General features: G+C 36.1%; 2 protein-coding genes across 3 annotated transcripts in view; one reads left to right on the top strand and one right to left on the bottom strand.

Moving 5' to 3' along the window:
* LOC111623737 (chromosome transmission fidelity protein 8 homolog) overlaps positions 1 to 3,525 on the bottom strand; it is a 40,238-nt gene extending 36,713 nt beyond the window's left edge. Inside the window, exon 1 of one of the 2 annotated variants that reach the window (XM_023366424.1) lies at positions 3,390 to 3,525. The gene's annotated coding sequence lies outside the window, so the exon portion shown is untranslated. The remainder of the gene's footprint in view (positions 1 to 3,389) is intronic. The other variant, XM_023366425.1, reaches the window with a different exon arrangement.
* A 450-nt stretch (positions 3,526 to 3,975) lies between these two features.
* Positions 3,976 to 21,722, top strand: part of LOC111623745 (synaptic vesicular amine transporter-like) — a 29,296-nt gene continuing 11,549 nt past the window's right edge. Inside the window, exons 1-7 of the mRNA XM_023366442.1 lie at positions 3,976 to 4,200; positions 14,557 to 14,759; positions 18,658 to 18,808; positions 18,885 to 19,191; positions 19,335 to 19,393; positions 21,350 to 21,451; positions 21,520 to 21,694. Coding sequence (XP_023222210.1) covers positions 18,676 to 18,808; positions 18,885 to 19,191; positions 19,335 to 19,393; positions 21,350 to 21,451; positions 21,520 to 21,694 — 776 coding nt within the window. The 5' untranslated portion in view covers positions 3,976 to 4,200; positions 14,557 to 14,759; positions 18,658 to 18,675. The remainder of the gene's footprint in view (positions 4,201 to 14,556; positions 14,760 to 18,657; positions 18,809 to 18,884; positions 19,192 to 19,334; positions 19,394 to 21,349; positions 21,452 to 21,519; positions 21,695 to 21,722) is intronic.

Here is a 21,722-nt window from a genome sequence, read left to right as displayed (position 1 = left end):
CTGTTACCTGGTACATTCACTGCATTGTTGTTATGAATTATAAGTAGTGTAATACATTTATTGGGGTTATACTGTATTATTTCTTTTTAGATGTTTTAATCAAGTTCTAACAATTATCTAGTGTGACTGACATAGATTTTATATTAAAAATTCATATCTTAGTACTGCAACTTTGTATTCACTTATTTAAATTCTTCTGTACCTAGACTTACTTTTACTCTTAAAAAATAAACTGTAATAAATATCTCAAAGTAATAATATATTAGTTATAACTAGTAACACTTTTCTATTAATTCAAATATAAGCTTTCAGATGTATATATCATCTGGTAGGATTAATGAGATGATCCTAGTAATATATTAACTGATGGCAACAGTCATTAATTATTTGACGAAAGATGTCAACGGCTAAATGAGGAATAAGTATCAAAATAAAATTGTTTCTCGCAGCATTATATATTTTATGAAGATTAGGAATTAACAAGTGGAGATAATTTGCTTGTAATTGCAGTGTGATTAAAATGGAAAACTGATCCAAGAAGACACAAATTCACCAAACAAAAGTGTAACTTATGTTAAACTGGAAGTAAATTAATTTAAACCAAGGATCTTAAACTGGTAGTTAACCAATAGTAATAACTATTAATAATATAAATGATTAAATAGGAAAGGAATATCAAATTAAAATTGTTTTGTGAATGATTCATTTTTTGTGAAGAATAATTAACTAATTGCTATTTAATTCATTGAAACTTGGATGGCAAGCACACAAATTAATGGCAAAAACAAAGGAGAAGCTTATAATAAACTGAAAACAAGTTAACAAAAGAAATAAATTGGTAATTAACCAAGTGCTGACATGTGTTAACAGAAATTGGCCAGAGAAAATACAAATTAATTATGCAGAAGTACAGCTTTTTTATACAAAAAAAAACATATGGTTAAACAAGAAATAAAGATCAGATATAAATTGTATTCTTTATGTAACATGTTTAGACAAGATTTTATTTCAACCCTTACCCCATTACCCCTTTTCTACAATTGTAGATCATCATTATATGAGGAAAAAAAGAAGTGACTTTTATGAGACATTCTACTCAAGTTTTCTCGATGTCTCTTCCGGTTTAGACAGATGAAACTAGCAACCCGTGCCAAGATGACAAGGTGACAAAATTCCAAAATTGTTACATGGACAAACTAATAAATTCATAAAATAATGTCATGTACAAGTATGAAAATTATATTACAAAATACAATATAGAGTGTTTATTATGATTTTTAAATTTGTAACAGAGTAATGAAAGGTTCATTCAAAAGATGATGTATTTAAGTTTGCCCCTGGTGCCAAATGCTTTAGCTATGGCCATAAGTAACTGATTCTATTTTTTTAAAGGCTCTTAACTGTTCACTTAACCTGTAGTTTGTACATTATATAAACATTTTGTAAACAATTTAATTTGTTATGGTTTACCATTTAGCATACAGCAAGTTCAAACTTCAAGTTATATAAGCATTTTTATTCTTCTTTTGTAGTGATTTCATACTTGTGACAAGTCACTCCCGGTTCATTTGGATTTTTCTCTCGTATAGAGATGACCTACAGCCAAGCTTGGTGGGTATCAATGCACCCGGCAGATGTAAAATCTTAGCTATATATTTGTAATTAATTATCCGAGCACTATAATTAGCTCTCGTTAGGCCTTATCACACACTATTGAGAACTCACTACTAGATTGTTGAACATTAAATATTTATTTGTAACTAGAGTTTTAAATAAATATTTAATGTTCATCAATCTCTGAGTGAATTCTCAATAGTGTGTGATAAGTCCTAACAAGAGCTAATTATAATTATAATGCTTGAATAATTAATAATAATGGGACAAGAAGCATAATACTAATTATATATTTGTAATTTATGAAAATATAACAAATTATTAGAGATAATTAGCTATTTTTGTCAATATTTAACTTAAGTATACCATTACCACCATCATCATCTCACTATTTGCCATCTCAGAAAAGTTTAACCTTCTTCACACCTTACCATTCAAAATCTAGACATTCTTCCACTATTTCAGAATCAACAAAAAAGTACAGGTCTTGGGATAGCAGAGCCATTTAGCTTAGACCTCATTTTTAGGACTTCATCCATTACATTTATTGTTAATTTAGTTTCCTTCCGTCCTTACTTAGTGATAAAATGTCCTTCTTAACATGAAATGGATAGGAAAAACGAAACAAAACTATTCCTAATATTGACAGCTAGGGTTTCCAGAGTATATTACCTGATTTCTCAACCATTGCATAGAGAATCTTACGAAAAGAGTTTTTCTGTGGTGTCAAAGGATATTCCTTGAAAACTTTTCACCTGTGGCATATTAAACTGGGGTTTTCCCAACACATAATTTTCCACATTCATATTATCATCGTTGTCCTTTACTTAGAAAATCTAAAAGTGGCAATCCAAATTATGTTTCTTGTGTGTATTAAGAAAAGAGTCTGTTTTTCTCAAATCTTTTAATGCTTTTCTATATACTACAATTTCAAAAAAGTAAACAGTAGTCTCAACCACTGTATTCGCTTACAAAGAGTTGACAGACGAAGTCGACCGATCGGAACTCGTGTACTAAAAGTAAAACAAATGCCGACTGATTGATTTCAACTTTGACTCTCAACTCTGTTGGCGAACTCGGCCTTAAGAGACCTTCGATGCGATAAACACCGAAAGTTACAGAGAGAGAAAAGCAAGCTTAGTTAAGAAAAAGATGCAGCAGCAACCTAAATTGATAATCTGTACAATTTACAATCAATTTAATACATAAAATATCATTCATAAGTGATAAATTATGCTTCATGGTCATCATCTTCCTGATGTTTCATCATCTTTACAGACTTTATTCTTGTTTTTTTTTAAATATTTAACTTATTAATATTATACCTGCAAGTTTCTTAATTGATAATTTGATGTTTATTAATTAAATTTTAAAAGTTTCCTGCCAAAATTCTCTGTTAACTAAGTTCTAGTAAGGAAAGTTTCATCATCAACTAAGAAACATCACTTAAATACATAAATACTTTAGAGTAAACTTTATAAAATTAAGAAATTAAAGCTTTTATGAGCTTTAATTTCTTAATTTTAAAAAGTTTACTCTAACATTTTTCAACTTTTAATTTAAAGTGTTTGATTAGTAAATTTGTCTAAATGCCGATAAAGATGCTGGAAGTCCAAGATGGTGACATGATTAAACAGTCGTTGCTATGGTTACTGCATCATCAGTTGCAGACGATACTTTTAAAGATTTTAACATTTTTAAATAAAATAAATTATTTTCGCAAAAATTATTTTATTTCATTTTATAAAATTAAAAAAAATAATAATAATTCTTACCGATTAATTTCGTTTACTTTTCAATACTTTATCTTCCGATAGGGGACTTTAGGCTTATTTAGCAGGAAAACAGATTGAAATTGCCGAAAAAATATTTTTAAAAATACAGTTTGCTTTTTAATCCTAATTATTAAAGAAAAATTCATTTTTAATGGTTGTAAGAGCGTGAAATATTAAAACAAAAAAATGATAATGGAGCCGATCGATACAGTCGCCATCTAACGATAATAATGCGAACTAAATATAACGCCCCCTTACGAAATTAGAAAAAAAAATTGTAATTAATTAACTTCTTTTTATCATACGCCATTTTAAAAGTCGCGCGTTAAACGCTCCGAGTGAAACGAGTAATTCTTTTTTTTAAGAAAAGAATAAAAATAAACACTCGGCGTAGTAAGAAAAAATATTTCAAGAAGATTTTACGCGCTCGGTCTATAAAAAAATATATAAAATTCACAAAGAAAATGGAGAGGAAAAGCAATTTCCTCCCGACCGTGTCGGAGTAAATTATTACACATGGCTAACTATATCGACCTATAGAGCGAGGGTTTACGGAAAATTTCAAAAAGGGATTTGCGTCGTTCCCGCCAACCAGTGAAAATCTCTGTAATTCGTTAGATTACTTGTGACGTCAAACGTCTGGGATATTCCTATAGAACGGAGGAGGTGCAGCGGGGCGCTTTTTCTCACCCGCTTCACATCGACTCCTTCACTTTAATAGCATTGGACACCCCCGGCACTCGTCCCTCGACACCGAGCGATGAATCTCATCCCTTCTGCACCCAACTACTAACAAACCCATGCGTAACAGGTAGGTAATATGCGTTAGCGCTTTACTTTTTTTTTCTTTCAAAAAATAAAACTTAAAAAACGTCACTTCCTCTTCCGGTACTTTTTAATATCGAATTTTTTATATATTAAAGTATCGCATGCCAACTTGTTATTATTCTCGGTAGCTGTTAGAATGTCTGTCCGGGGAGAGAGATTCAAAAACATATAATTAATGCCTTTCTAATGGTGTTTATTTGGCAATTAAATGCGTTTAAAATTCATTAGCCATGCTAATTAATCGGATAATGTGTTTTTTGGCTGGTTTTTTATGCCGTAATCCCCGTTTTTTCCGCTCTTTAATGAGTTAATTTTATGGTTTGATGTTCGCTCTCGGTGTTCGTACCTGTGTTAATGCGGTAAATTAAAAGATTTAGAAGGAATTGCGCCACGTTACGAGGCTTTATACTAAAGTTTTAAGTAAATTTTAAGTGGAATTAATTAAATAATCTATTTTAATTTCTTTCTAATGATTTTAATTATACTTTAACTCCATTTTTATACGAATTTGTACACAAAACATGTTTTAAACGTATAAAATTCGTTGTTACCACACACAGTTTGCTCCGGAGCATCTTTGAATGTCGGAGAATAGTCATTCTTACTTGCAAATTAAGCAGAGAATAGGATGGTAATAATAGTTTAAACAAAGAAGGATCTCAAAGTATAGAAGAGGCTTCTAGTATGCGGTTAAGAAATGAGTTATTATCGTGCAGACTGTAAGTAGAAAAAGGTTTACAACATATAAACTGTAAATATAGAATAGGCAATATTTGGACTATAAAAATAGATAATTTTTCCACAAGAAAACGTGTTTACAGACTGTAGAAAAGGTTCTAAATATATGTGCAGAGAAGATTTTAAATAGATGTGCAATACGCGTATTAAAAAACGTAGATAGGTCTTGAGGCTTACAGACTGTAAGCGAGGAAGGTTGAACAGAACGACGTACAGAGTAAACGGAGAGTTTCTCAACACGCGGTGTGTAAATCACGTAAGAGACTGGCAACAGTTGGGGATCCTCTAATCTTTCTAAGTTAGCGCATTAAAAGAGAGTGAGGTGTCACAGGTGGTCGACTATAAAAGTTGACACACTTTACTCCTCTCCTTAATCTCAATTTTATAACTTAACGTCTACACCACCTTAACGATCTCGTAAATGAAGAAAAATTGTTTTAAAACTAACGCGCACCGCACGATTACTGACATTTTAAGCAACAATATCTTACCTCTTTTTTAATTAACTACTACATCAACGATATTGCACCCAGTTGCACATCTTACGCAAGTAAACACACTAAATTCTTGCAATATTTGTTGTTCGGGGCGTTTCTCTACGGCTAAAGACGGTAAATTAACACCACAACGCTTCGTATTGTCCGTACAACGCGATAATTTACTTAACGAAATCTCCTAAATTTGCAAAAACTGCTCGCACGCAGCAAAATATCTTTGCACGAATATAAAGTGCAGTTCTTCCGCAAGTGCATTTCTTAGAAAAAAAAACATTATACGAGGCATTATCGATGCCGTAGAGCCTACCAATGAATTTATAACTCGAAAGAAAGCATTAAAGGCGTTAGTATCGGGTATCTTTTATGAATTAAACTCAAAAGGAATGGGGCGTAAATCACATTTTATGCTGTCTTACATGTTTTATTTGATATAAATTAGAATAAAAACTCCATTAATACTACAGTTGGTATGAAAATTACTAGGTTAGTAGTAGCATCGTTGGGTTGCAAAACTGTATATCTATAAATTGCCACCGTCTTTCCTTAATCTCGACAATGAAGTTAGATAGATGGAAAGCTTAAGGGCAGGAGGCACCGATTAACTACATACGAACTTCTAATGTAAACTGGAAGTCACGTTATTTCAATTCAAAAGTCAATACTCTACTGTTAAAGGCATATGTATACTTAGTAGCATTAATGTTAGTATAAGAGCATCAATATTATTGTTAGTAGTCGAATATCATATCAGCATCACGAGTTCTAGCACGCATCTGCTATGATCTACTACTACTATTGAAGGGATGCTACTAGAAGGTAAACAATGGCGTGTTCTAGAAGTAGGCCCAACGTCTTACGCTTCTATATTGAACCTATAGGCTACATATAGGCTCAATTAGTAAATGATAAAGACTAGATTAGGTAAGGCTGACGAGTAGAGGGGTATGGTAAGTTATGGGGACGAACAAGTTTACGCTAGATATTCGGACAGAGGCCTACGCGTAGAAACAAAAATAATACTTATCTTTTGTATCGTCAATGTTCTTCATTTGTTTAAACGACGATAGACTTATTACGGGGGTGCGCGAGGTAGATATTGAATAATAAGCCTAGTTTCTACGCAAGATTTAGATGAAGTGTGGTAACATTAAGAAAGAGAATGCCTTCTGAATTTTACCAGGCCTATTTAGGCCCACTTTAAATGTACGAATAACGATTTCTGCGGGGTAATCTGCCACGTTAATCCTATTTCTGGAGAACGGGACTGAGGGTTATACGACGAAGCGTGGTATTAAATGCCAGATACAGAAATACGCGAGTATTTTCGACTAATTTATTCGATTTCAGTTGAAATTAGGGGGAAACGACATCATTTTAATGAATGTTTTAGTCTTATTTTCTCTAAATTTCTTCGTTATTCAAATAGATTGAGATGTCATTTAAGAGAATGTTGAGCGGAAAGTAGATTATATGCAATATTAATGTTATCTTTAAAAAACAGTGTATTAATAATTGCATACAAGAATCTATTCATTCATTAGTATGTAGTATTTAATAATATAATTACTTCCTTACGTAAGTTATGCATAATTTAAACGCGAGACGATGCGACGGTTTGCGACAGGTGTATCGCGCTCGACTTTTAAGGCTATTGTTTTGAACATTTAAAGCATCCCCTATTAAAAAATTATGTTCATATAAACCAGTGCAATAAATTTATTAAAATGCCTTCACTTTTTGCAATTATTGCACACAAAATCGCGTAATTTAGCATTTACATAAATTGACTTTACTAAAGAATTAGCTTAAATAATTAGGGCGCGGCGATAGCAAATATGGACCTAGACACAGATTGGATTAAGTAAAATATTCATAGATATCGACTGAAGTAGTTACCGATGCTCGTGTTGACGTCTCGAACACCTTTAACACTACCATTGCGCGCACACCAGTAATAAGTGTGTTATTCACCAGCAACAACGCGAATATATTAAATATATACAAGTGAAGAACAATTTAAAAATACAATTCTGTGTTTAGCGCGTAACAAAATAGAGCATTCCCGTGTTTATGCCTCCCAAAATACAGCACTTTAATGTTTACAACCCCGAAAATAGTCTTTAAACTTTCAATTTAGGGATGCATTTTTAAAAATATTAACACATTAATAACTTATTAACGTGCCAACACCTTTCGAAACACGTCTGAAATACAGACACATCTTTTATAAGTGTTAGAGTTTTAGTACTTAGGGGAAACACGGGGGAAATACGCGACACGTCCTACTAATCCCCATCATTACGGCATAAGAAAGTGATTGTCCGGAATGAGGGGGGTAATTTTTTCGTTAAACAAACACCACCTTAAGACGAGGGTTTAACATAAATGCCTTTCAAACGATACCTTATTATCGACTCGGGGGTAAAGTTACGCGTCATATTGGCACATGCCTTTTCTGGTCGTCTCGCCATCAAACCAGAAATTGATGTCTTCAGATAAGTAATATTGCGACACAAACAATGGCGACAATGCAGTAATCCTGCATTATATATTCTCGTAGATGCGTGAACATTCCGGTTAATCACCTCCTTCGCTGTTGGAGATACGACGACGTCTCTTTCATAAGGTAAAGTGTCGTCAATCCCCGCTCTTCCTCCCCCTGTCGTTTACGAGGGGGGCGCGAATTACGTCACGGGACACGCTCCCCCTCTCCACAAACAAGAAAAGTCACCGGTGTGGGTTGCGCGACTCCGGTGTTATGCTTCGTTTTAACGCCATTCGTAGCGTTAAACCGAATTGTTTAGCGATAATTGAGTAGATTAACACGCGATAATAATCGTCTTCCGCGTGGCAAAAATCAATGAACGTGATAATTTCGATTAATTGACGCTCGTGTGACTCCTTTCGAGATAATGAGACTTAGAACGTGGCGAGTTATCTGCAACTTTAAAAATACGACACAATGGACTTCATTGTAGTGCCTGTAGAAAGGGGGGATCGGTAGTAGCCACTATCCACTTAGTTGCAAACTACTAATTAATGGGTATTTCGGGGAATTTCTTAGTAGGAATGTAGGTAGAAAAATCACTAAAGGATACGATAATCTCTGTTATCGCCGGTATTAAAGTCTACTGTCGATTTTTAATGTAATTTATGTTAATAATAAACTTCCAAGCTCAAAGTGTACAGGTTTCCTACTATCCACGGAGGTTTTCCTACTAGGTTTATACTGTAGAGAGGTAGGTAGGCCTTTATCGAGTTTAACCCGTTATGGTTTGGAGGTTTCTACGGTATTAGGAAACAATAGAAACCTCTATACAAGCCGTAACTTAGATCTAGTTCTGTTATTAACAATAATAAAATGCTATACTAATTAAATTAGTTTTAGTAGGTGTTAAAGAGATTCTACTAACATTAATAAAAGAAATAAATCTACTATTTTATGTAGTGTTTTGAGGTTTCTACTACATTCGGAGCATAGTTTTTCACTAGAGCTGAAGTTAGATGAAGATCCTACTATCCTACTGTTTCTATCTAATCCTACTAAGATAGAGGTTTTTGTCATTAATGGATCTAGGATTTTTATAAAAGAAATTTTCATGGTCATTCCACGGACCCCCAGGCAATTGCCCCTTTTTGCCCGTAGGATAACGCGCCACCATTTAATAACGAGTTCAAACTATAATTTCGGAGAATTTTTTATTACGATTCACAGGGGATTTAGTTAGAAATGTTTAGTAGGAAAGCGGATTCACTAGAAACTGCTCGTATTCTCAACAATTGAACTTAGTAAGAGATGTCGGAGGACTTTTCTCGATTGAGATTTAGTAGGAAACCACCATTACTAACTGTTAATTTAATTTACTAGAGGATTTCGCCATTTTACACCTAATAAGAAAATCGTTACGTATCGATTGGGCAGAAACACATTTACAAATTTGTTTGTTTTTTCCTTCCTTCGACATTGTTACGTTCCAGATAAAAATAAAAGAACACAGACGTTACTTCCGGGTGGAGTGGAATTCTCGCGCTCTGATGGACCTCGGGGACGATTTTGATTTATTATCTGATCTCTAAATGTTTGGGGATTCCTCTAAGGAGTGCTCACCTACTTCACCTTTCGGTTATCTTCAATCTCTCACCTTCTACTCTCGCTTTATTCTTCCCGTTACGCCGTATACTTATCTAATTCTCCGAACATCCTTGTGATTAGGTGTTGAGGGATTTTAAATTGTCGTTCGGTACCGAACACACCGAAGTGGTAGTGTTTAGTGAGAAATGTTGGGTAATTTAACACACGACCAACTCTCTCGAATCGAACTAACACGAAGAAATGGTGCTATTTATGCAGTTTTAACCCCTCTTAAACTAGAGTGACCCATAAAAATTCTAAGCGCCACACAAGTTTACCAGTATTGGTGTTACTGTAGAGTTTAGGGGTGGTAGAGTGCAAAATTATAGGCTACAGGCCTAGACGAAAAAACGTAACAGGTTCATACTCTTGTTCGAGAGGGGAATGACGAACGTACAGTACGTAACGTGTTCATCACAGTTTATCACTAAGCAAATAGACACTTAAGTAATTGTGTATTAATAAGCAAGTAATCTACTTGGCACTTGTTACAAATTAACTTCTCGTTTATTTTATATCAGAAAAAGAGTTGGAAGAGGTGTATAGCCTGTCGTTACGCTTATATAACGAGAAAACGACGTAACAAAACAACTTTAAGACGTTTAAATCCCTTATAATGCGTGAATTATTCATCTCGGATATTCAAAAGTACGCGGCTTATCTTTAGCATTTGAAGACATTTAAGCGTAACGGTTACACCGAAACGAATCACAAGAATAATTACTCGTGCAGAAATGATGTAGAATCAAATGTAAGAGCGGTAAACCCTACAAAACTGAAGAAATTTCGAGATTATGATACACCGGAGAAGGTAACACAGAGATGTTACGATGATAACGATTTAAATGAGAAACAGTTTATTACAAATAAGAATAAACGGCTTCTTAATGGAAAATTCTAATCATTAGAGTGTTAAAGTCCTCGGATTTCTCTTCTCGTCCATCGTCAATATTGATTCGTCGTAGATCGGATGACATTTGGAGCGTGACAACGGAGTAGTGGCGCGTGACGTTGGCTTCCCCACCCGAACGACGCCATCAAATTTTGGTCGATCACCTCGGGACCACCCCGAACATCTGTTGATTGAAGCCAAAAAGGCGAAGGCGTAATAAATATAACTATCGTTATAAGTGATGGGATGGACTCTGCAACACTTTATTATCCTAATTATCATAGGAGGTAAGAAAGGTAAAGGACTTTTAACGAGGGTTGCCATATCTCACCTTGACAGCCAAATTAAAAAACTCAACTACTAAGAAGCTACAGCGTATAACTTGACAAAATTTTATAATTATGTGCCCTTCGTTTATACTTTGCCAAGTTACTTCTTCTCTTCTACACTACAAGCCTCATTGTTCAGCCATTCATTTTATAATTTATGAAGCGTTTTACCATACAATTTTCATATTTATACGCATTTTCTACCATTTTACTGTAAAATTTTATAATTTACGATTTGCCTGTTGGAGTTACTTATCTTTTTCACTAATAAACTATCGTTGACTAATACAAAACTGATGGCGTAACCCACGCTTCGCTGTTGTTCTTTGATACGTAGTTTACAATAAGTAGCGTATAACATGTTGTATCAGTTATTCTTACGTTAAAAGATATAGCTACGGGCAAATCTATACGTAACACGTTCGTCGCTGCGTTATCATTAGGCAAATATATACACACTAAGTGACAATACTGCTAAGCGCGTAAGGATAAACAGAGCCATAAGTATAGCTTAGGGCCTCGAGTTACGAGGGATTTCGTTCTATTCTCGAATACAGTTTATACACATTGCCCGTTATTGTTTGGCGAAGGAGGAAGGGCCTCTCGTAGATATCGCAGCATAGGAATACAATCCGAGGGTACACTAAACAGTAACGTAAAGCTACATCGTGGGTTTTGATCCTATTAAGGCCTTCTTTTAGAAATGTATTAATTCCGTAATTTCTTCAAAGTTCTAATGGGGAAAACACGAATTTCTTATAGTAAAATAGCAAATAACAATCCGGTTTAAAAGTTAAAAAAGCAAAGGCTCGTGGCTTCGATACATTCTCATCTTTCTTAGGGAGTGATATATTTGCTACACCCGCTGCATGAAATGACATTTGTCACTCTTGCCCACAGGCTACCCTTTAGCAGAAACCATTCAAACTCATTGTTATTTTTTTTTTAAATACGAAAGGCCATCTCTTAAAGCCCACTAGTTCTTTCCTTATTTAAATCGACAATAATTACAAAACAATAGGTTTTTGTAGGCCTTAACACGTATTAACTTACGAAGATTAGGAATAAATATATTTTCTTGGAAGTTTCTCGCGAGACAAAATCTTTAGCATAATTTTTTCCGTCATAAACATAATATTTGACAACTGGGATTCATTTTTTATAGGCAAGAAGTGATTAGAAAGTGATGGGATAAGCCTCCATCTTTGCGGGGTCGGGTCTTACGATCACTTAATAAATCAATGTCGCTCACACGATGATAAATCTTTCTGTCACCAAGAGCAAAAGATACATAAATCTTTCCACCGGGCCACATTATCATTCCGTGAATATTATTACAACTCTGGCATCGGCAGAAGAACGATAAAAATTAATTCGGGTTTAATTTTCAAAAGGAATAAAATTGGTGCGAAGATGAATTTTAAGGCCGCATCGCGAGACTAGAAGTGGGGAATCGATTTGTTGCCCGGGAAGCATTCATCCGCATCTCGATCTCCCACAAAGAACTTCCTCCGTAGGAGGCTAATTATGACCGACCTTGTCTACCGACCTTTTACTAAAACTCCTTCTAATCGCCTCCCTTAGCTTAAATTTATGCAAATTCGTCCAAATAAAGTAACGTTTTGTTTTCTTTTGTCCGCGCTGCGGGAGGGCCTTTTTTAATTATACGCATCACCCCGTAAATCCAACGTTCGGATTCTATCCCGAATCCTCCAGAGCGGTAGTTTGACGCCTTCACCGCCTCAACCATCCGGCCTTCTACTTCAAAAAATGGAGTATTATTTACGCCCATTGAGCCTATTTTTACCATAATGCCAATGTGATCACGCTGTATATGATTAACTAATACCATAAGAATCTCGCCTAGCTTACATCTATGATGTTAATTGGTGGTGGTGGTGAAAATTGCACCACAAATACAGACGCTCTGGTGTAATAGTTTTTATTTTTACCACGAATATTCCCCCAATTACTTTTACCATAAGTAACGACAAATTTTTTTACCACTTTTACGGACTCGAAGCGCGCTTTGACTATGGGTAAGTACTGGCACTATTAATAATAAAACAGCGCTTGGCGTAGGAATTTAAAGTTATTAAGTTGGAGCTATTACGGTATTAATTTGCGTTATTTAATTGGAAAGAGGGGAGGAGGGAAGACGTGATAAAGGAGTCAATAAGAGAAGAAGAGGCGCTATCATTTTTCCCGCAGTCGTGCAGCATCAGAGTAGACGACAATGCACACGACAATCAAACTGTCAGAGGCACGTGTCACTTTTTGATTGGAAGAGTCTAGTCACAACAACCACACGGTGATATGTGCAGCGGGGAGAAACCAGTCTATTATCTGCATTAGTAAAGCGTTAGCGGGCTCTCTTGTCTGTACGTCGGAGGTGTTGCGCCGTATATAAACCACTAACTACCACTAAAATCTAATGGAACTCTTAGCCACTAGGCCGCGTGAGCAATTTTTTTCCCCGACGAAAATTTATATTTCCTGTAGGGAAAAAATAAGAAGCGGAACGTCATTAGTGTGTGCATTGGGTCTCGTTAAGGGTGAACGTTGTTAAAATGTGAACAGGATGTGGCCGAGAGTGGACGAACGGTTTTCAATGGTTGGCCCATTACGTTCAACAGATCGAATCGAGAAGTCGTGTCTCGTGACGTGGCCATCCATTATTTGGCCACCTTCGTTTATTTTGCATTTTCCATTCACCCCGGTGACAGTTCGCTCGAATATCAATGCGAAATATCACAAAATTTCGATCGATATACGCATATAATTAGTTTAAATTCGGTATAAAGTCACTCCGATGCGGAGCGGATGACATTTTAACACGAAAAGGAACACGTCTGAAGCTAGATTAAAAATAAATTTAGGAGCCAATTCGGCTCCTCTTTCCAAATAGATTATTAAATTCATTAAGCGGGTAAGTAAACACGTAAGTTTAGCTTAAAACTTAAACTAAGCAACAACCGAAAACTTTTTTATATTTTTCCCCCACCCAGGGTGGACTAAAAGTCAGTTAACCGTCTCCTTTTTTATCACGTCTCTATGTACGTTAAAAATCACGCCGTTCTAAACTTAGTTCACCCGAAAACGTTCTCTAGAAGCCTATAAAAACGGTAAGCCGACTTTTGGGACCTCCTACGGAATAGCTTTCGTACAAAGTGTAATTTGTACACGGACACCGACCAGCCTTTTCTACGCAAACAAACAGACATTCCACCCGTCAAGGGGCAAAATTTTCAATTTGAAATTAGGAGAACGTTACATAATTTTCGGCAATTAAAGGGCAAAAATATGAATTTTTAAAAGGTCATAATAAACGATTCCCAAAGGGGGGTTGTGGACTTCCAGTTAAGAAATTGTCCCATTTAAGTGTTAGAAAGCCCGGAAAATTCCCCACGTCGACGAGGCTCGAACCCTCGACCACCGGGGGATCGTTCAAATACAAAAAAAGGGATCAAAATGTGAATTATTTTAAGGATAATTTTAAAAAAATCACAACATAAAGTTAGTACAAGTCGACCCCCCTATAACACTGTTGATAATTCCGTTTTATATGAATTCCGTGTTGTACGAGTCACTTAGATTTTACAAATAAGTGTGCCGGGCTGCGAACGGCTCACGTATTTGTAAAATCTAAGTGACTCGTACAACACGGAATTCATATAAAACGGAAAAATCAACAGTGTTATAGGGGGGTCGACTTGTACTAAACTTTCATCCAATTTTTTTTACATTGCAGCCGAAGATATTTATTTAAAAAAAATTGAAACGATTTTAGAGGAGATTTTTGGAAGTTTTAAATATCAATAAACCGTTAAAGGAATTAAAGAATTTAAGTGGAGAGAGTGAAGATGGAGAAGATGCAAGACAAAATTCGTTAAAATCAAAGTTACATTATCAACAAAGAAGCTTCAAAAACTTCCCAATTCTTTTTTAACGAAGGTAATTTTTTTTCTTTTTATATATCTGCTGTTTACGGCAATTTTTATAATTAAAAGCACTTTCCAACTTAAGAAATAGTTTTTCGGAAATCGAATTTTACCAAATTACTCGTCGGGAAACGACGAAAATACGCTAAAATTCCAGTCAATTAATGCGAATTTCGAAAATATTGCGCTATTTTAAAATGTTTATTATTTAAAATATAAAATTCTCAAAAAGTAAATTTAATTTATAAAAAAAAGGTATACATCGTATAGGTCGAGTTAATTATCTTTCCGCCGCCATGTTTAATTAAGACGGACACCGACGGATATAAAGGCGTTAAGAGTTTTTATTTTATTTTTATAACTTTACAAATGATAATTTATGTCACTCAAACTTTACCATTTTTCTTTTTCTTTTTTATCGTTACGGTGGAAGATTTGTATCAATTTTTCGTAAGTGACAACGTGTCAGTCGCGACGCTTCGCATGGTGTGGCGGAGCAGCGGTGAGAGAGTTCTATCGGGGTTTTTTACTTTTTTTAAATTAAAATTATATACGAAAGAAATGGCGCGTTACGAGAGGCGCCCGGCAATAAATAAAGTTAAAAGGAGGAATTATCGCTTAATAAAGACTCGAATGTAGAATATTTGACGACGAAGGTTTATTGTAATTGGTTTGGGACGGGTGCAGAGTCATTAGAGAGTCGCCAAGCAGCTAAAGTGAGGCCAAGTATTTCTGGAACTCTCCATCTCTGGGCTGGAAGAACGCGCGTTTAATAACGACCGAGACGTCTCTTATCGGCCACCACCTTCTCCACCAATTTGTCATCCTTCCTTCGTGAGATGTCACGCTTCGTGTAATCATTACTGCTTCGTTAGTCACGCTGTTAAAAAAGCTACGTTCCTTCGTGAGTCGCTCGTCTTTTTTCCTCTTCTTCCTTCTCTAAATCTTCACCTCTCTTTCTTCCATTTATAAAATTTCTTAAAAGGGTGCAACCGTTTTAATTAAGTAAAATTCACCAACCACCAACGACAGCCAAATGCCGAAATTCTTACTAAAATACAGTCGGCCCCCTATAATTCCGTTTTATATGATTTCCGCGTTGTACCAGTCACTTAGATTTTACAAATACGTGTGCCGGGCTGTAAACGGCTCACGTATTTGTAAAATCTAAGTGACTCGTACAACGCGGAAATCATATAAAACGGAATTATCAACAGTGTTATGGGGGGTCGACTTGTACTTCTTTTACTTGATGTTTGATAGTTTATTAATTGTAGTAAAAGTATTAAAATGTTACGCCGGTTTGAGAGAATACGTAACAATACTTTGAAATGCAGTGACGATACTTTAAGTGACGAACTTAATGGTTTTTTTTAAACTTAAACTTTAGAACTTGATACACCGAGTAAAACTGAAGTTAAACCATTACTTTGTTACAAAATTTAATGTAACAAACACAACATAAATCTGTGTTAATCCGTAATACGGGCAAATCTTATTTCGTTTCTGTATAAAGTAGCGGGGGAAGGACGTAACGTATTCGCTTCTACGGCCTATATTAATTAAATATATAAATGTTATTACTGAATTTTCGTGTTTCCTTACATTTTTCATCTAGTTCTTTGCGTCTTATTTTTTTCTTGCGTCCAACCTTTGTTCCTCGCATTATCGGAGTGCGAACCTATTTTTATCGGATTAAATTAATAATAATCACCTGTATCAAATTCGAAATATGGGAAAATTAAACCGATAAAGTTGAGGAACGTTCGTATAGGAGTTGTATTAACTCGGCACTATTTATAGTCTATACAATTTTTTCATCTCGCTCCTCATTTATTCGTCCAGTCGAATGATTTATTCCCGGTTATGGAACTTTATTAAACTCTTTCCGTTCTGCCAGCGCTAAGAGAGCCACGGCGCCCCATTCCGGGTCCGCGATGGGGCGTTGGGGGTGAGGGACGGGGCCCGACTCCAGATGGATCCCGGATCCACAGCCGTCTGGTTATAGGGACTGAATCAAAGTATAAACACATCCTTTTCCCATCCTGATTTTATACTGTTATAAAAAGTTCACGCTCAATTTCTTTTTGGCTAGTTTCGGTCCACTCGGTACACTTCGCAGATCAATGTACAGTACATCACCCTTCTTAAAGCCGTGTTCGACATTATCCATACGATACACGTTCACAGATACATATAGTAAATACACAATACATATGTATAATTCAATAGGGGTTGACGTGTATATATACGAACCCCGTTTATCTGTACTTCTGAACATTGAATAGGCCTACTCCCAACGTACGCGCATTCAAACGCGTATCACCCGCTTCACACGCACGATTTACACCACGTTCACCATACCTAATCGATAATTTCAACCTACTCGGACCAACTTTTTCGACAACTCGAGCGTCACTTTCTCGATCAAACTTTGACCTTTATTTCTTCTCCAATATATACAATAATTCGAAAGTAACCACCACCCACGACATATAAATGGAAGAATAAGTGGCGGGTCTTCCTCGTCTGTCGGTTCTCTCGAAGACACAAAACAGACGATTTTAACGAGTCTAAAAGTTAGGACAGACGAATGGACATTCCACTAAGGTGCATACCGAGCACTTAATTAGAGTGAAGGATGGAGAAGAGTCTCGTGCATTTATTGTCGTTGGAGGCAACAGGCGACCGGGCAGTCCATCATCATCGATAGAAGGATCAGACTGGCTATACAGGAGAAGAGATAAGCCCCCATTGGCATTTGATGAAGCGCTGCTTTCTGACATATCTCTGCAGCTCCTTTCATCCATCACTTCTTTATAACTCGCTTCCGTTAGTGGAATTCATTAAAATTTCTCTCCGACCTCCTTCCCTTTCACTTGTTTATCTTCCGTTCGTGCTTTTAAATATGACCTCTATTCTTTAACCTTTACTATAGACACATTATAAAATATACATACGCCTACTTATGACATTTTTAAAATAATATCTCTAGTTTTTCATTTAATTAGCATACATTTCGATCATTTCCTACCCTTGCCTCGTGTCCTCCACATTCCGTTTTTTATTGTTTTCATTTTTCGTAACGAACGTCTGTCCGTATGTCCGACCTTTACACTTTATTTTATCAACATTGCTCTACAGTTTATCATTTTAAAACTGTTTATATTTTCTTGTAACTCACTCCCCATAAAATGAAGTTAATTGTCCCATTTATCCCAATTTGATTCGGATCATCACGTCGGATTCTGCACCACCGCATATTTTTTTTTAATAATACGAAAATCATTGCTGTGTTAACTCGGAAATAAATTTCTTGAAAAATTTCCCCGTCAAATCGGTGTTTTGATGAAGGGATTTTTCGAGGAAACGAATGAAACAATAAACTTTTAAGCATCTCCATCGAGGACAAACCCGGTAATTTCGGTTGGTGTGGAGAAAGTGAGTTGAATGACGAGCTCTCCAGTAGGAGGAGGAGAGCGTCAGACCGGAAAGGAACCACTCTGCTTGATGAAAACGGCCATTTAATGGCAGGAAGTCTTAACTTCCATCCGCCACCTGTAGTCTTCTATCATCCAGAAGCAAAAATCGCTACAGTTCTGTCGCAGTTGGCACTAAATCTACTACAAATTACGCATTTTTCCTACACTTTAAAAAGAAACAACTCTATTCTGTCGTAATTTATCCTCACCCCGATTCTTAACACATAATTAACCCTTGTATACTGTCGCAGAAGCTTGATTTCTGCAGGCGTTACCGTCAGCAAACTCGTTATTCGGCTCTTCTTCGTCTGACGAAAATTGAATATATTACCTTTACGTAACGTTTTAGTACTTTAAAAGTGTAACCTACTTGTTGCAAACCCTGTATTGTAATTTAATTTGGTATCATTTATTTACTTAACGTTGCAGGAGAGCGCAAAATTCAGGATGACCCAAAAAGAAACGTCAATTTTCAATTTCTGCACCAACCTGCTCGAAAAATTCCGTTGTTCTCGGCGTTTAATCCTGCTCATTGTAGCTGTAGCATTACTCCTGGATAACATGTTGCTCAGCACAGTAGGTAAGTCAGTCCGTAATTTACCATCAGCGTTACTCGAAATTGCATCACACTAAAAACTGTATGCTCCCAATTTCAGTACCCATCATTCCGGACTTTTTGCACAGACTCGAACACAACGACACTGTAGTTTTATACGAAGAGACGACTGTGACGATGGAAACTACAACTGTGGCTAACTCGTGTAACCAGGATCGCGGTTACCCTACTATCTTGCCTGTAAATTTGGAAACCACAACTACAGTCGATGAAACCACCGTTATAAGCAGGAAAGAGGTTCGACACATGCAACTGTTGAACGAGAACGTAGAGGTTGGTGTCATGTTCGCGTCCAAACCGGTGGTACAGGCCATCACTAATCCTTTCGTAGGACCTCTTACGAACAGGTTTGAACCTTTCTAATCCATCCAAATTCTTATAATGTTTGTAATACTGTAATACAGTAACAGCATTTATTTTACTAACCCTGTCTTCTCTTGTACTAATTTCTGTACAGTAGAAGCTAATTTATACTTTTATTAACTTATAGGATCGGTTACAGCATACCTATGTTTAGTGGATTCGTAATTATGTTTCTCTCTACTGTCAGTAAGTTAATTCTGTCTAATAACTTACTAATTACACTAATTTCTAATAAGTGAAAAAACCCTCTCATTCTTCACTTACAGCCTACAGCTGCGCGTGACATAACTATAAGAATATAAATTTAAGGGCTAATTTAATTATTATTTTAACATACGTCGGTACATATTTTTATTGCAGTACTTTTCATTTACAGTATTCGCTATCGGTACTAATTACGCCACCCTCTTCATTGCCAGATCTTTACAAGGAGTTGGTTCCGCATGCACTAGTGTTGCGGGTAAGGTTTAAAATTATAGAACTTAAACAACAATTAAATTTAATTAAAATAAATATTTAGTTATAGAGCACTGAACAAATTGTCGCGAGTGATGCAACGACATAAGCTAACGAAGAGTTTAACCCTCCCTGTCGACTTGTCTTTTTGCCCGAGCTTCACAAGAAAATCACACGTGCCACAGATTTAAACGAAAACTGCTACTGTATTACCTGTTTATTACCTGTCAGAACAGCTTGCAAGAGTTACACGTTCTTTGCTTTTTTTCACTACGTGACACTAATCACCTTTTCAACCCCTGTTTTGTCCTGCAGACATTTAAAAAAATAAACTCCGTTCCGTCTGCGTTTGTTCTGTACAATTTCTGGTAAACTTAGTGCGGTGGTTTTTAATCGAGGTGTTACGAAATGGATTGAAGTAGGTAACATACTTGGGCGATCTGTCCAAGGGTGGTGCCTCCCGGAGAGACTTCCTATGGGAAACTGGCCCCTGTTAAGGTGTTGGAGTGAAGAAAAACCCGGAAAACTCCAAGTAATCAGCCCGTTAGCGAGGCGCTAACCCGCGACTAACTACCGGTATTCAGTGGTTTTATGCACTCGGCCATGGACAGTTTTCCAAAATTGTCTCCTTGTTTCTCAGATATAGTACTCAATGCCACGCCAAATTCTTAATTCCTAATTTTCCTTTACGCTTTTCTCCACGGTCTTCGGGGACCGTCCATTCTTAAACCGCCCCTTCCCTTCCGTTCTGTACAATGATGTACTTTTCGCAATCCCCCCTTAAATTGTACACGTAATTAATAGACGGGCCTTTGTAATGGATACCATTTTTGCTATCGACAAATCTTTAATTTTCTCTCGTCCGTCATTTTTATCTCTATTCTTCGGAATAAAAATGGCGAATACACCGATTAACCGGTCACTATCAGCGATAAAATTTGATTATTAGTTACAATTAATTATAATTCCGTGTCCTACCCACAATATAATTTATAATTCCGTGTCCTACCCACAATCGTCATCATCTTCACGACCATTTGACAATTTCGCACTCTCGAAACAGTACAACCGATGAAAGAGTGAAAGTCAGCAACGCGTTATGGATCTCAGAGGCCCTAAACAACTTTTGAGGCTTCAAAAACGTATCTACGAGTTAATCAAAATTTAGAAAATAAACAACTGGGCATAATGTATACTATAGAAGGCATATTTAATAAATATCTACTGTTTAATTTTTCTATTTCTTAAAAGCAGAGAGTAATTTAGTAGACGATCAACTCTTCTCTATCCTACATAGATGTTACTGTAGGGCCCTATAAACAGAGAATATATTTGTCTGTAGGATCTTAATAATAACAAATTATTATAACTTAATTTATATATATATATTACTTCACGGAATTCGTTTCTCATTGGCAGGAATGGGTATGTTAGCCATGGTATATCCTGATGATAAAGAACGAGGTAACGCCATGGCTTTAGCATTAGGTGGTCTGGCACTCGGAGTGTTAATTGGTCCACCATTCGGTGGAGTCACGTATCAATTCATGGGAAAGGCCTTTCCTTTTTGGATACTAGCGGCTTTGGCATTACTCGACGGACGTAATTATCACGAATATTTTGTGTTTAATGTCTTATACAGTTATTGTTTTATTGAATTAATTATTAACTTTTATGCCGTTTCAGTTTTACAGTTAGTTGTACTAAAACCTAGAGTTATGAAGGAAACTCAAGAAGGTACTTCGCTCTTCACTCTTGTTAAAGATCCTTACATCCTCATAGCGGCAGGTAAAACGTCACCGCATATTTTAAGATGGAAAAGATTCCAAAAATCGCTAATTTAAAGTGTTTTACAGGAGCTTTGGCCTTCGCAAACATGGGCATATCTTCTTTAGAGCCATCTCTCCCTCTGTGGATGATGGACACGATGAGTGCGCCAGAATGGCAGCAGGGAGCCGCTTTCCTACCGGCCAGCATATCGTACCTCATCGGAACCAACATTTTCGGGCCCATGGGGCATAAAATGGGAAGGTAATATGATAAAAATGAGAGTTATCAC

The sequence above is a fragment of the Centruroides sculpturatus genome, unplaced genomic scaffold (genome assembly GCF_000671375.1).
Source record: "Centruroides sculpturatus isolate CEXI.00-Female unplaced genomic scaffold, Cexi_2.0 scaffold372, whole genome shotgun sequence".
NCBI classification, from domain to species: Eukaryota; Metazoa; Arthropoda; class Arachnida; order Scorpiones; family Buthidae; genus Centruroides; species Centruroides sculpturatus.
The sequence above is the reverse complement of the archived record's forward strand: the minus strand, read 5'-3'. Positions and strand labels throughout refer to the sequence as shown.